At 31.7% G+C, this 15485-nt stretch overlaps 2 protein-coding genes across 2 annotated transcripts; one reads left to right on the forward strand and one right to left on the reverse strand.

Annotated features, from left to right (window-relative positions):
- The first annotated feature begins 1224 nt into the window (after positions 1-1224).
- Positions 1225-8498, forward strand: LOC112742000 (probable sulfate transporter 3.3). The gene is made up of 13 exons (XM_025791211.3): positions 1225-1750; positions 2064-2112; positions 2226-2433; positions 2937-3108; positions 3428-3493; positions 5108-5221; positions 5407-5523; positions 5972-6098; positions 6200-6486; positions 7155-7345; positions 7441-7520; positions 7725-7801; positions 7907-8498. Exons 1-13 carry the CDS (start codon positions 1442-1444, stop codon positions 8090-8092), a joined length of 1983 nt encoding a protein of 660 aa, XP_025646996.1. The 5' UTR covers positions 1225-1441; the 3' UTR covers positions 8093-8498.
- Positions 5883-10738, reverse strand: LOC112742001 (transcription termination factor MTERF6, chloroplastic/mitochondrial). Its single transcript, XM_025791212.3, has 3 exons — positions 10460-10738; positions 8906-10176; positions 5883-7507 (listed from the first exon to the last, which is right to left on the reverse strand). Exon 2 carries the CDS (start codon positions 10168-10170, stop codon positions 9172-9174), a length of 999 nt encoding a protein of 332 aa, XP_025646997.1. The 5' UTR covers positions 10171-10176; positions 10460-10738; the 3' UTR covers positions 5883-7507; positions 8906-9171.
- Between the last annotated feature and the right edge of the window lie 4747 nt (positions 10739-15485).

Here is a 15485-nt window from a genome sequence, read left to right on the forward strand (position 1 = left end):
CAGTTTAAAATTGTCGTTAATTTCTATAAAAACTGCCACTAAATTTCATTTTTTTGTAGTAATAATATTATAAAAAGACTATTTTTAATTAATATTAATTAATTTTTTTTAAATTATTTTATTTATCTTAAATTTTAAAATTTTTAAAAATAAATATTTTTAAAATTAAAAAGATTAGCTAATATATTGACTAATTAAAAATTAATCTCTTATATACTTTCTCTATTAATTAATGATAGCACGTAAAATCATAAGGAAAGAATCACGTCATGTTGGTAGGAATAATGTACTGTGAGGCACATAATCATAATAATCCTGCTAATGATGCGCTGATGGAGCAAATTGTTCGAGGGAAAGTTGAAAGTTACAAAGTGATGATGATGATGATGATGATTTGATTTCATTCTTCATCAACTTTGAACATTGATGAGAGAAGAGAGAAGACTCCATTAGTCAAAACTCGAAAGTGATTTTGGAGATTCAAAGATAGACAAATGAAAAATGTTGTGGGGCCTTAATATCATTTATTTTTTGTGGTTATAAATGATATCTATCTATTGCATATATCCATGTACATGTTTGAGTAAGAGGCAGTAGTAAATTTTAATTGGACAGTAGCTAGTATAGTGTTAAAAGAAAAAAAGAATCATTTATAATTAGGTTATAATTATTTTAACGCACTAACAATATACGATTATTCAATTATATTTATGTATTTAGATTATTTTTAAATAATATATTTAAAAGTTAGTTGCTCTGTTAATATGATAATACATAATTAAATTTGTATAACATTTTTTATATTAATAATATATAAAAATTAAATAGATTTAAACGTTTAGTAAAACTCAACTCAAAAATTAATTCATAAAATAATTGATATTTCACATTTATAAATATTTTAATAATAATATTTTTGAGAGACATACAACTTATAATAACAGTTAAATTAAATTTAATTAAAAAACCAAATAAAATTTATAGTTATAATCAAATTTATTAATTATATATCGGATTCACAACAAGATATTTGTGATTGATTTTTATATTTAAAAGTATTTTTTTATTACTGATCATTATACCAAACAGGTAAATGAAATGTGAATTAAGGACTCAATTAAGTTACCTCACATACACAACGTTTTGGCATATACAACACTATTATTTTCTTTTCTTTTCAATTTCTGAAACTATTATTGTATGTTTATTTGTTTTTATCCTTTTGTACTTTAGTAAACACAGGGTGCGATCTTGTTTTTATTATAGCGGTCTTTGTTTGTGTTGATGAATGGGGTAGGTTGAGGAACTCTCAAATAAAAAGGAACCAAACCATTTCTCTCGAAACCCACATATATATACATACCCCTTACCTTAGATAACATATACATACATCAACATTATTATTATTATTATTATTATTATTATTATTGTGTTATTCCTAATGGAACATAACAATAACAACAATATTATTTTGCATTCTCATTGTGTAGAAGTGGCAATGGAAGAAGTGCACCATGTTGTGGCTCCACCACACAAGAGCACCTTCCAGAAGCTCAAGGCTAGGCTCAAGGAAACATTCTTCCCTGATGATCCTTTGAGGCAATTCAAGGGACAACCTTTGAAGACCAAATTTGTTCTTGGAGCTCAATATTTCTTCCCTATTCTTCAATGGGGTCCTAATTATACCTTCCAACTCTTCAAATCTGACCTTATCGCTGGCCTCACCATTGCTAGTTTGGCCATCCCTCAGGTTAGGCACTTTGCATAGTCCAAATGTTCTTTCTGTCTCGTAAACTATTTCTCCTAAAAGCCTAATAAACTTTTCCATAAAGCTACATGTAAATTTGACACGTGTTTTTTCTTTCTATTTTTTTTTTAATGTTTGAAATGTAAATAATGTACACTCTCATTTTAATTTGTGTATTATTCACATAAATAATTTTAAATTGAAACTAAATTTTTATTTAAAATAATATAATAAAGTGTAATCAGGATTGAATTTTAGACATTTTGTGTTTATATATTTTTTTTATTGAATTATGGATTTTCCTTTTGTTATTCAGGGAATCAGTTATGCAAAGCTTGCAAACCTTCCTCCAATTGTGGGACTATGTAAGTGTATTATTATTGATTCTTGTTCCGCACAAGTTGTGCTATGATGGGGGGTGAGTTGTTATGTTATGTTGGTTGATTTTGGCATATATTTTTGTTGTTGTTTATTTTAGATTCTAGCTTTGTTCCGCCACTTGTTTATGCTGTGCTTGGAAGCTCAAGGGACCTAGCTGTAGGACCAGTTTCAATTGCTTCTCTTGTTCTTGGATCCATGTTGAGGCAAGAAGTGTCTCCAACAACAGACCCTCTTCTCTTTCTTCAGCTTGCTTTCACTTCTACCTTCTTTGCTGGTCTCTTTCAAGCTTCTCTTGGGATTCTAAGGTTAATACATTAATTAATAATCACTTTTTATGTTTATTTGCACTTTTCTTCCCTTTTTCTCCTTTTAATTTCAATTACAATTACTAGAGTTATTACTTATCACTTATTTAGACGCACAAAATTATTATAAGATTTTTTTTAGTAAGATACACACGTGTCTGTCATGTGTTTTGTCAGACACGGTAAAATATATAATTTTAATTTTATAAAAAAATAGTAATAATTATTACATATAATTAGTAGTAGAGATTAAAAAAATATTACAAAATTGATATTTTGTTTTTTATTTTTAGTATATAGATGAGTGTAAAATGTTCAGGGGGTCAAAATATTTCTGAAATAGTCCAATTAATTGTATTGCAAATCGTTATAGTAGGATTATATTATTATATATCATATCATAAACATAATATATAATAATTATTGGTCTTGTTATCTTTAGTAATATTCTTTTCATCTTTCCAAATTTCTCAATTATACTACCATAATTATATTTAATGCAGGCTTGGGTTTATCATTGACTTTTTATCAAAGGCCATACTTATTGGTTTCATGGCTGGAGCAGCTATAATTGTTTCACTGCAACAACTTAAGAGCCTCCTTGGAATCACACATTTCACTAAACAAATGGGCCTGGTTCCTGTTATGACTTCTGTCTTTCACAATGTTCATGAGGTTAATTAATTAAAATATACATATATATAATTATATACTACTCCTTTTATATATATTACAAAAACATAATGCATGAACACAGAGAAAATAAAAAAAAATTATATACACTATTTTTATGTATTTTTGTATAATTTTCATTTTAATATTAAAAATAAATGATAAAAAATAAAAGAAGACAAAAAATTAAATAGTACAAACATTATTCCTCCAAAATAATATACATATACACACAATACCACTTGCATTCATAAACAATGGTATTTGTTTCCATCTATATTGTGTCTCAAAAAGTGATTTTTGTGGTTTTATTATGTGGCAGTGGTCATGGCAAACAATACTAATGGGAATTTGCTTCTTGATGCTACTATTACTGGCAAGACACATTGTACGTTATTTAATTTCCCTCCTATTTTTATTTTTCTTTCTGCTATGTAATTTCTACTGCCAGAAATTACTGTATGCTTACAAAATACATTTGAAGAAAAACTTCTCTTATACAATAACTTTTCCTTTACATAGTTAATTACAATTTGTTATTTATTTACAGCTTTTATTAATCAATTATACAATTAATTTATATTTAAATATTTTACTTGAAAAATGATTTTAAAATAATCCATTTGGTTTTAATTATATAAAAAAATGTTCATATTTATAATATAAGTACATGTTTTTGGGATATTTAATACTTTAGGTTTATTTGGTAACAGGATAACACTTAAAGATATTGATAGTTAACCTAAGTATTAGTTAAAAATTTCTCTCTGAGAAACATATGTAACTACCTTCAAGTCCAAGAGTAGCAATAAGACAAGGCCATTAAGACAACGTTAAAAGATGAAATCTTCATGGAAGGAGAAATCAAACACCTGTTTGCTCTTCACTTCAGAGTTCAGGCTTTAATTCCTATGACCGAATTTAAACATGCCACAGTGGGTTCAGAGTCACGGATTCCGTAGTAACCTCTGAGTTCAATGCATTTGCACTTTTGTTCTCTTCTTGAGAAAAATATATATTTAAATAAATTGGGCAATTTTTTTATGGTAAATAAATTTGGCATTGGTCATTTTATTAGAGTTAAATATGTTTTGAAACACTTTGATCACCGTTACATATCACTTATCAATAACGAACATCACACTCAAGAGTTAAGACTTCATGAGATTTAAATTTATTCTTTGTCAACTAAGATAACTACAGTTGTGTCTTCAAATTTTTCCTTAGACAAAAATATTTACAAACACTTAATGTATATTCATTATATATTTTTAAAATATATATATTAATTACGGTCAGTACACTTTATTTTGGTTTTTGGTACTGCTCGGTACTACCTACATTTAATTCAACAACAAAGAAGTGGTCCTCTGGCTTCTCCCGTTAATATTTAAGAGATATTTTATAAGGGGTTTTGTTATTTGAACAATTTAAATAGCCAACTTAAAAAAAAAACAAAAAAAAAACAAAATTCTTCCTCCATATAATATGCAAAATTGTGTTAGTACTATTCAGAATTGTCTAAAAAATTGGTCAAAAAACTAATTTTTAATTAGTTAATATTAATTTTTTTTAATTTTAAAAATTTTCATTCCTTAGAAGATTTATAGTTTAAAATCTAAAATGTAAGATAAATAATTTATTTTTAAAATATCTAAAATTAATAAAAAAAATTAACTCCCAATTATTCTTTGCTTATTACGCACCACTAAGAACTTAGATGAGCACTAATCTAAACTAGAACCATATTTCAGCTTTCAAATGTTTATTAAAAGGGCCTATAATCTATTATACCATAATTCCCGAAAATACCAATTTTTGACTCTGCAAGTAAAATTGGATTTATTAAAGTGCTCTCCATGTTCAAACTGTTCAAAATATTTGATATAATATAATAATGACGTACCACTCTTATTTTTGTGCATGAGTATATAAATGTACTCTCTCACAATAAATGCATCCATGGTAGTTTTGAATAACTCATCTAAATAAATGCATGCAGAGTATAAGAAAACCAAAACTTTTCTGGGTCTCAGCTGGTGCTCCTCTTGTATCTGTTATCATCTCAACTATCTTGGTTTTTGCAATTAAGGGCCAAAACCATGGCATCAGTGTAGTAAGTTACTTATACTCCTTTTATTCTCTTTCTATATTGATTTTCTTTTGTAAATTCATATATTAATATATTTGAATACAGATAAATTAATTTAAATTGACCAACACTGTTAAAATAACAGTGCAATATAGAAGGGAAAAAATGATAATTATGATCACAATTACTAAGTAACTGTGCTTTGCTAGATTGGAAAACTGCAAGAAGGAATAAATCCTCCTTCTTGGAACATGTTGCGGTTTCATGGAAGTCATCTAGGCCTTGTCATAAAAACTGGGATTATCACAGGCATTTTATCCCTCACTGTAAGTCCTATACTTTATATTTCATATTAATAAATGTTATTTTTATCGAAAAATATTAGGAACCTATATTTTTAGTATGAAAATAGAAAAACTGGCTACTATTAGTTCAAATATAAGACAAAATCAAAGAAAGTGTTGACAACTTAGAAATTTTCATTTTTATCTATGCTGTAACACTTATTGGATGTGTAAAAAACTAAAAATGTTTTACATTGATAATGCATAGAAAATAATAAACTCATCAAGTTTAATTTTTCATATAATGACCATATAAGTTTTATATTAACACCCAATCATACTTTTACACTTACTCTGTGTTTTAGTTAGGAGCCATCAACAACAAAATTTTGACACACACATAGTAGAAGATGCAGCATATCAATTACTGGTTCACAATTGGTTTGATCTAAACTAGTATTAATGGATAAAATTGGAATGTGTTAAACAGGAAGGAATTGCAGTAGGAAGAACATTTGCAGCTCTCAGAAACTACAAAGTGGATGGTAATAAAGAAATGATGGCCATCGGATTCATGAATGTGGTTGGCTCCTTCACTTCCTGCTATGTTACAACAGGTTCAACTTTTCTGCAGCCTTAAAAACCTTTCAAGTGACTCCCTTTGATGCTAATGAAGCATAGCGTGAAGAAACTTACAAGTTAAGACAATGAATTTCAGGTGCATTCTCTCGCTCAGCGGTTAATAACAATGCTGGGGCGAAATCAGCCGTGTCGAATGTAGTGATGTCTGTGACAGTCATGGTGACCCTCCTTTTCCTTATGCCATTGTTCCAATACACGCCTAATGTTGTGTTGGGTGCAATCATAGTCACGGCGGTGATCGGTCTCATTGATATCCCTGCTGCTTGCCTCATCTGGAGGATCGACAAATTCGATTTCATTGTTATGTTGACCGCATTCTTTGGTGTTATTTTCATCTCTGTCCAGCATGGACTTGCTCTCGCAGTAAGTTCACGAGTTTCTTCATGTTTTTCTCAAATTTCCTCTGGTTTTTCTATGTCATTGTCACTTTCTGGTACATCTTTAAATCAATATATCTAGATATAATAGATACATTGATAAAAAAATAAGGTATGTTTTTTGTCCCAAAGTTTACTCTTTTCTTTAAAAATATTCCTAACGTTTAATTTTATTCAATTTTGTCGTCCAACGTTTTCGATTCATTCAATTTTATCTCTAACTTTTTTATTAGTGTCAAAGCTGCCCCTGGGTGTTTTCAATTTTGTCCATAATGTTTTAAATGAAGTTAATGTCTAGGGATAATTGACACAAATCGAAAACGTAATGGACAAAATTAAATGAAATTAAACGTTGGAGATATTTTTTACGAAAAACACAAGTTACAGACAAAAAACAAACTTTACTCTTGATAAAACGATGCACCAAAAAAGGTCACCGACATAAAAAAAGAACATTAAGGAGTAATTCACTAATTCCTTACTTTCTCTAGAAAAAACAAGATCCACTGTTTTTTGGATATATCCTATTTATGCATCTTAAACAAGGGAGTAACTAGAATGCAGAGACAAATGCATATGTGGAATTACAAGTAGAAAAAAAAAACACATTGGAGCTCTTTTTGATTGACAAGTAATGATTGTAATATTGATCAGGTTGGATTATCAACATTTAAGATCTTACTGCAAATTACAAGGCCTAAAACAGTTATGTTGGGAAAGATACCAGGGACAGACATATATAGAAATCTTCATCAGTATAAGGAAGCTGTGAGAGTACCTGGTTTTCTCATTTTAAGCATTGAAGCTCCCATCAATTTCGCTAACATAACATACCTCAACGAAAGGTTAGTTTCAGCCTTACATATTCAGTAATGTAAACTTGTTCTTGGTGCATTGTTTTTGTTTCCTCTGGTACTCAACATTGGCATGTCAAATTTAGGACGTTACGATGGATTGAAGATGAAGAAGACAACAAAAAGGAATACTCAAGCCTTCAATTTGTGATCCTGGAAATGTCAGGTAAGATCATTAGTTAAGACATACTAAAGTTGAAAATTCATATTGTGCTGATTTTCTTGTTATTAAGTTATATGTTGCAAGGTGTCACTAGGTTCATAGTTTCTAGGAATCACTAATATACTCATGTTCTTCCTTCTTACCATGTAAAGGGTACTCATCCAACAAAAAAAACTAATGTGCATCGCATCTTTTTGTAATTTTCAGCTGTGAGTGCCATCGACACAAGTGGAATTTCACTTTTCAGGGATTTGAAAGCAGCATTGGAAAAGAAGGGAATTGAGGCAAGGATCCTAAACTGTCATTTACTTTATTTATTTACACACTTTTTGATACATAAGTCTAAAATCTACATCTCAAATGTGACTAATTCATGTGACTTTTGACAGCTTGTGCTGGTGAATCCACTCGCCGAGGTCATAGAAAAGCTGAAAAGAGTAGATGAAGCCGATGAATTCATACCAGCACAAAACCTGTTCTTGACAGTTGGAGAGGCCGTAGCTTCACTTTCAACAGCAATGAAAAACCAATCAACCATCCCAGAGGGAGCACACACAATTATGCCACATTACTGATAATTTAATTAACATTGCAGAATAAATCATCCAAAAAAATACCAAAAAAGAAAAAAAAGTTGTGGCGGCGGCAACTGCTGCAACCAAGCTACCTTCGAATTCATATATAATGAATCAGTGTAGCATCCTATAGTGTAAATGATTGTGTTAAGAAACTTTGTCATTTATGCTTCTGCTTATTAGTTGTTACCTTGCAAGCATTTTGATCTAGTTAAATGGAAAACCACTTGGTGCTTGCTAGTTCAAGCATTCAGAGTGATTTACATGTATAATACATAATTTAGAAGGAAAAGTTTGCTTAATTGTAAGTTATAACTAGATATGGTGTTAATATCAGCTTATCATGTACTCTTGCGATAGGTCAAAATTAAAGCAATTAAATGAGTGTGTTTATATTCTTGAACAATTTCTTATTACTGCAGCAAGCAGGGTAACGCCCAGGTGAGATTTAAGTTGACTTTTATTTCCACGACTATACCATATTAAAACTAAAATAATCTCAAGAGAATAGAGAAGATTGAGAGGGAAAAGTCATAGCAATGTTTTCTATTAGTAACAGGGAAGTATTAGGGTATGTTTTTTTCTAATCCTCTTTAAACACATTGGCAATGTATTTTTCACATGCTACACTGAAACATTCACCAAATTGGTTTATAGGCACCACAATTGTGCTTAGTTTGACTATCAATTTCCAGGCATCATGATCACAATGTATTTAAGGTAGGGTTAAGTTAATGATATTAACAATTGATTAGAGAGAACAAATGAAAATTTCTGATTATACTCAACCAGATATTGACTGAGTTTCTTTACCTAAATCTTTATTCACAATCCATGAAACTTGCTGCAAAGAATTTGACATGTCGAAAACCGTTGCGTATATGGCAACAGGACTCACGAGACCTTGTTGCCATCACGGCATTATGACAGAGGAAACCCCAGTATATATGTCACACAAAGATCACAAGATCACAAGACTAGGATTAGAGCAAACAATCAGATGAATATTAAATGCCATAAATTTAAAAAGAAGACAGATATATAGATCAAACTATTAAACTAATAGCAAAAACCATAAATTAGTTACTCAATTTTAACAAGCCAAACTTCATGTTGAACTTCTTCTGATTATAGGCCAGCATTTCACTCAAGCTACAATCTAGGTTCCGCTGCTTTAGAAGTTTGTGCCGCGACTCTAACCTTCTTTTGAGGCCATGACGAAAGAAGCAAGGATAATCAATGACTTCATCGACTTGTCTCCCCATCACGTCCACTAAAAACCTAATCCTTGGCTCTAAAGAATTCTGTATGCTCTTGATCAAGATAGGAGGAAAACCAACAACCAAAGCAGATATTTGTGGGTCTTGAAATCCACATTTCTTTAAGAAATCATAATTGGGCACCAAAGCCTTTTTTGCATCTCTACTTAAGATTGCAGGGAAGTTCATAGCTACAGCCTGAAGATCTAACTCACTTAGGCCTATCGACCTCAGAAACTCTGAAGTCGGCCGGAGCCTCTTGTTAACACTATAACCCATTATAAACGGGAACTTCATTATGACTTTTCCAATCATTCCATCTTTATCAAGACCAAGGCTAGCAAGGAAGTCCACAATCTCTTTCAACTTTGTTTCAATGCTGTAGCTGATAAGCCGAGGATTGATCAGTATCACTTTCCCAATTTGCTTCTCGGGTATGCCTAATGCCTGAAAGAATGCCAAGAGGGGACAGAGCTTCTCTTCGACGCTGTGCGAGAGTATGTGAGGGAACTTGGCAATGGCAGAGGTGACTTCATGGGGTTTTGTTCCTAGTGTCCTGAGACACTCAACCATGGGGACAATCTTCTCGTTGAGGTCGAGGGCCAGGATCTTGGGGCATTTCGAAACAATGGAAGGAATCTTCCTCTCTTGAATTCCAATGGTTCTCAAGTATTCCCAATTCTCATTTGCTCTCTCTTTGTGAACACTCTCTAGGCGTTTGCACTTTCTGAAAATTCCATGTATGCTGTTATCATCAAACCCTCGATCCTTGAAGAACCACATCATGCTACTCCCATTGTGGGTGCCACTGATTTCCATATTATTCTGAATAATAAAAAAAAGGAAAAAGAAAATACATTTATAATTTTGATGAACAGACATAGCTTAACAACTAAGCTAACACCGCCTAACAAGTATATTTCTTTAAGAAGTAACGAATTAACGATACACAAAGCAAATTTGGTTTCATATGAAATTGGAGTCCATTTTATAGTGAACTTTGCAAAAAGTAATGAAATTTTTCACTTGCAGAGAACAGCCACATAAAATAATGAAAACTATACCAAAAGGAAAAAAGAAAAAAAAAAGAAGAGAGGTTATCTCTTACCTGTGGTTGTGGTGCGTAGTGATAGCACAGGAACACTGATAAGAGAAGAAAAGAAAATAGGGTAATGACAAAAAGGGTAGTGATAATGTTTGAAATTGAGTTAAGCAAAGCTATGCTATGCTTCACCTCATTGACAGTGTGTGTGTGTCGACTGTCGAGTGAGTGAGGGATGAGAGGAGGAAACAACCTCTTCCACTGTGATGATGATGATGTTGATGATGATGACTTTACACTGGTATGGACGAACGACGTCGTTTTCTCTTATTCTTTTTAATTTCCTTTTAACAAAAAAAAAAAAAACATCTTATATCAATTATTTTTAACTTTAAATTTAATTTTTATGTACTATTGTAAAAGAGTATTACATATCAAATTGTATATTTTTAATAAAATAATTAATTTTTAAATTCACTATTAATTTTTAAATTCACTATTTAAAAATAATACTGAAATTTAAACACATATTTAAATACACATATTTTTTCGGCGGTATAGTCACCACTCTCGTTACCACTAATTTCATCCTTGTCAAAAATGTAAAATCTTCTCCTTTTTATTAATTTTCTCTTTTTTTTTTCATTAAGTGATTTTCGGTCGTTTTAGATCTTCCTTCTTCGAAAGGAACAATTTTGATTCGTTTCTATGGAATCCGAAGTTGAATCATGATCTGGGTTCATAGAAAATTTTCAATTTTTTTGTTTTGTTCGTGGCAGTTTCTGAGTTTTGTTTGTGCAATTAGGACTAGTTTCTGAGTGTTGTGCTTGAAGGGGTTATTGATGTGCCAGTTCCTTCTTGCCCAACTTCTAATTCCATGTGACAAAAGAATGTTACTGTCGCTGTCTCCCCTAAGTTGATTTATTAAATATAGTTATGTGCGTTGTTGCTGCATTCTTTACTTTATTGTTATTGTTGATTCTGTGTTGGTTTGTTTGATTTTTTTGAAATTAAAAAAAATAGTTGGTATTGTTGTTGTTAAAGATTTGGGTGGAGACTGGAGAGAGTGGAGTAGGGAGGAGGTTGAGGTAAACAGTGGAGTGAAGAGGTTAAGGGAGAAAGATGATGATGAAGGGTATTTGAGTTGTTGTTGCCATTGTTGGTGTTATTTGGTGAAATTGTGGCCGTTCAAGGTGATTCCAGGTCCTGGCGACAAGCCCATGATCGTGGTGAACTACAAGGGAGAGGAAAAGCAATTCTCCGCTGAGGAAATCTCCTCCATGGTTCTCATGTAGATGAAGGAGATTGCAGAAGCTTACTGAAAGAGTATTTTTGTATGGTTAGGAATTTCACACAAAATAATTCTGTTGGTAGTATAGTTCCCAACCAACTAAAAATACTCAAAACAAGTTTTAAAGATTTTGGTTGTCACAAGTACAAACCCCAATGAAAATTAACCGAAGTATTCAAACCTCGAGTCGTGTCACAAGGAATTGCAATGAAGTGTTCAATTATTGGCTATGAAGATGCAAGGGGGTTTGATTTGTAATTGACAAGAAAATATAATAACAAGAAAGTAAACGACAATTAACTAATAAAACAAAGGAAAGGAACTCTTGGCTAGGGCATGGAAATTGCGATCACCATCTTTGTCTACAAACCATGTATTGACAATTATGAAGAACCGAGCTCATTGAGTCTACTTCTATACTTGAAGTATGTCAAATGGCTAGACCAACATCAATTCATAAGTCCTAACCTAGCTACTAATTGACTTAGTAGTAGGCTAGTATCAATGGTTATCAAATTGACCACATAGGGTTCTCAAATCACCAATTCAATGAGACCCAATGACTCAAGGTCACTCAATTCCCTTAACTTAGGCCAAGAGTAAAGAAAGCTACTCAAAAACTAGTGCAAATATTTTATCAAACACCTAGAGTGCAATAAAAGTAAACATCACAAAATGCAAGAATTAACAAAACCCATAACTAACATAAGCAAGAATTCAACAATAGCAATGAAGATAAACATAAAAGAAGACATGGAAACATAAAATTGCATTAGACGAAATCAAGATCCAACAATGGTTCATCAACATAAAAGAGAGCAACATAAGAAATTAACAAGAGAAGTAAGTAAACTAAAATACTAGAACAATTAAAAGTAAAGGAAAACTAAAATGAAACAAGATTAAAATCTAGATAAAAAAGGAAATAGAAATAAGAACCCTAAATCTAGAGAGAGAAAAAAGCCTCTCTCTCTCTAGAATTCTACCCTAAAACATCATGAAAACTCTCCTATGATTACTTGGTTCATTTTCCTTTCAATCTCTGATTCAATAGCATCAGAAATGGATTGGATTGGGCCCAAAATGCTTCAGAAATCGCTGGTCACGTGTTGCCTTTAAGTGAGTCACGCTGATCCTGCAACGCGTGCGCGTCGCCTAACTGCAAGGAAACTATAAAAAATTGCATATCATTTTGAAGCCCCGGATGTTAGCTTTCCAACGCAACTGGAACCGCCTCATTTGGATCTCTGTAGCTCAAGTTATGATCGATTTAGTATGAAGAGGTCAAGATTGACAGCTTAGCAATTCCTTCATTTCTTCATGAGTTCTCCATTTTTGCATGCTTTTTCTTCATTCCTTCAACCCAATCTTTGCCTTTTAATCCTGAAATCACTTAACAAACATATCAAGGCATTGAATGGAATTAAAGTGAAGTAAAATTAGCGAATTAAAGGTCTAAAAAATATGTTTTTACTCTTAAGCACAAATTAGGAGAGATTCACAAAACCATGCTATTTCATTGAATAAATGTGAGAAAAGTTGATAAAATCTCCTAAAATCAACACAAGATAAACCACAAAATTAGGATTTATCAAACCTCCCCACACTTAAACTAAGCATGTCCTCATGCTAAACTAAGAAAGATAAAAAATGGGGTATGAACATTTATTCAATGCAAATAAATTATAATAACCTATCTACATGCATGCAACTAGATGCAAAAGGCTTCTACCTACTTGGTTAAAAGTAAATCAATCTCCAAGACATATATGAACAAGTAGGGTTAAGGTCATATGACGACTCACAAACTCCACAAATTCAAATCTCAAAATGAAGTTCAAATAGACTTGCAAGAAGAAAGCTCGTGAAAGTTGGGAATAGGGAATTGAGCATCGAACCCTCACGGGACGTGTATCCGCTCTAGTCACTCAAGTGTATAGGGTTGATTCACTCAATTCTCTTCTAATCATACTTTCTATGATTTGTTTTTCATCTAACAATCAATAATTATTCAATGCATGCATATATTTATCATGAGGACTTATTCATAAGTTGTACTGGGGCTAGGATAAAGGTAAGGATGCATATGGTCAAGTGAGCTTGAAATTTGAATCTTTGATTAGCTAAGCTCTCACCAAACATATACAACAGCCTATATAATTCTAATACAATACCTAGCTACCCATGGTTCCCACTTTTTCACATACTCATGCATTCTCTTTAATTCACATTCCATATGCATTGTTATTATTACTTTGCTTTGGGGCATTTTTGTCCCCTTTTTATTGCATTTTTTCTTCTATATATTTTTGTTTCTTTTATTTTTATTTTTTTTCTACATTTTTTTCATATTTTTTTCACAACAAAGTACATACAAACGTATCAATGCATATGGTTTTACATATTTAATGCATAAGAACGTATCCAATCCCATGATTTTCAACAAAAATACAAAATACACTTTTACCTCAATCAATGTCCCAAGCTTTTCATACCCAAATGATACACACCCTCACTAGCTTAAGCTAATCAAAGATCCAAATTAAGGGACATTTATTATTTTTCACTTAGGGGTAGTGATGTGCTAAAATTAAGAACAAAAGGGATTAAATAGGCTCAAATTTGGCTAACAATAGTTGATGAAAGGTAGGCTATTTGGGTAAGTGAGCTAAATAAAATGATGGCCTCAATCATATAAATACATGTATACATGGAATAATGGACATAAAGAATCAAACAAATCAAAGATTACAATCATAAAAAGAGAATAATACACACAAGAATAAAAATAAGTAGTTATATGATGTAACCACACAATTGGGCTCAAAACTCACATGCTTATGTGTTCTTAGCTCAAACCATGTTCCAAGATAAATTCTTCAAGCAAGTTCAACAAAAAAATTTTTCAAATTGGTAGGGTGCCCTAAAAATAGTTTCTTGGAAAAGAAATCATCACCCTAACCAAGTAGTCCTAATATAAAAGAAGTGGTAAAATATGTACAAATTCTAACTAACATGCAACCTATCATGCAATGCAACAACTAGCTAACATTGGTGTTGAAAAAGGAAGTTGTTACCCACGGAGATTGGTCGGACGACCTCCCCACACTTTAAAAATTTTGCACCATCCTCAGTGCATGCTAAGAAGAGCAAGGTGGATGGGTTGCTACAACTGATGAGCTCTTTCAAAAGATTGTGCGGATGAACTTGTTTGTTGCCCCATTTAGAATGCTTTTCCTTTCCCTTTTGGTGGCCATCCTAAAAGGAGAGGAAAAAGAAAGAAAGTTAAGCCCACTACAAAGATATTAAAGCAAATAGAACATAAGCGGGGGCTAATGCCGAATAAAAGTAGGGTTCTCACTACATGTTAGCTACGCATGTAAGTGAGAGAGCAATATAGGCAAAGGGCATAGCAACTAAAACTTGATGCAAGAGTAAAGTCAAAGCATAAGTAAATGCCATGAAGAACATGCTAGGCACCAAGTTCAAACAAGAAAGAGTGGGTCATGAGAGACATTAAAAGTTCATGTCAATGCACAAAGGATGCAAGAGTTATCAAATATTAAGCATTGACCTAAAAATTTTATCACCCAACAATACCAAACAAGTCAAGAAGCACCAAATTAATCCAAGAAATTCTCAACAATTGAGTAAGAGAAATCTAACACCAATGTTAAAACAAGAAACTTAGAAAGAAAAGAAGAATTAGCTATAAAAACAAAATTAAAATGCAATGAATGAAAATAAGCAAGTACAATAAACAAAAGAAAACGAAAGATGAGAAAAATAAAAAGTGAAATT

This window comes from Arachis hypogaea, chromosome 14 (genome assembly GCF_003086295.3).
Source record: "Arachis hypogaea cultivar Tifrunner chromosome 14, arahy.Tifrunner.gnm2.J5K5, whole genome shotgun sequence".
In the NCBI taxonomy this organism is placed as follows: domain Eukaryota; kingdom Viridiplantae; phylum Streptophyta; class Magnoliopsida; order Fabales; family Fabaceae; genus Arachis; species Arachis hypogaea.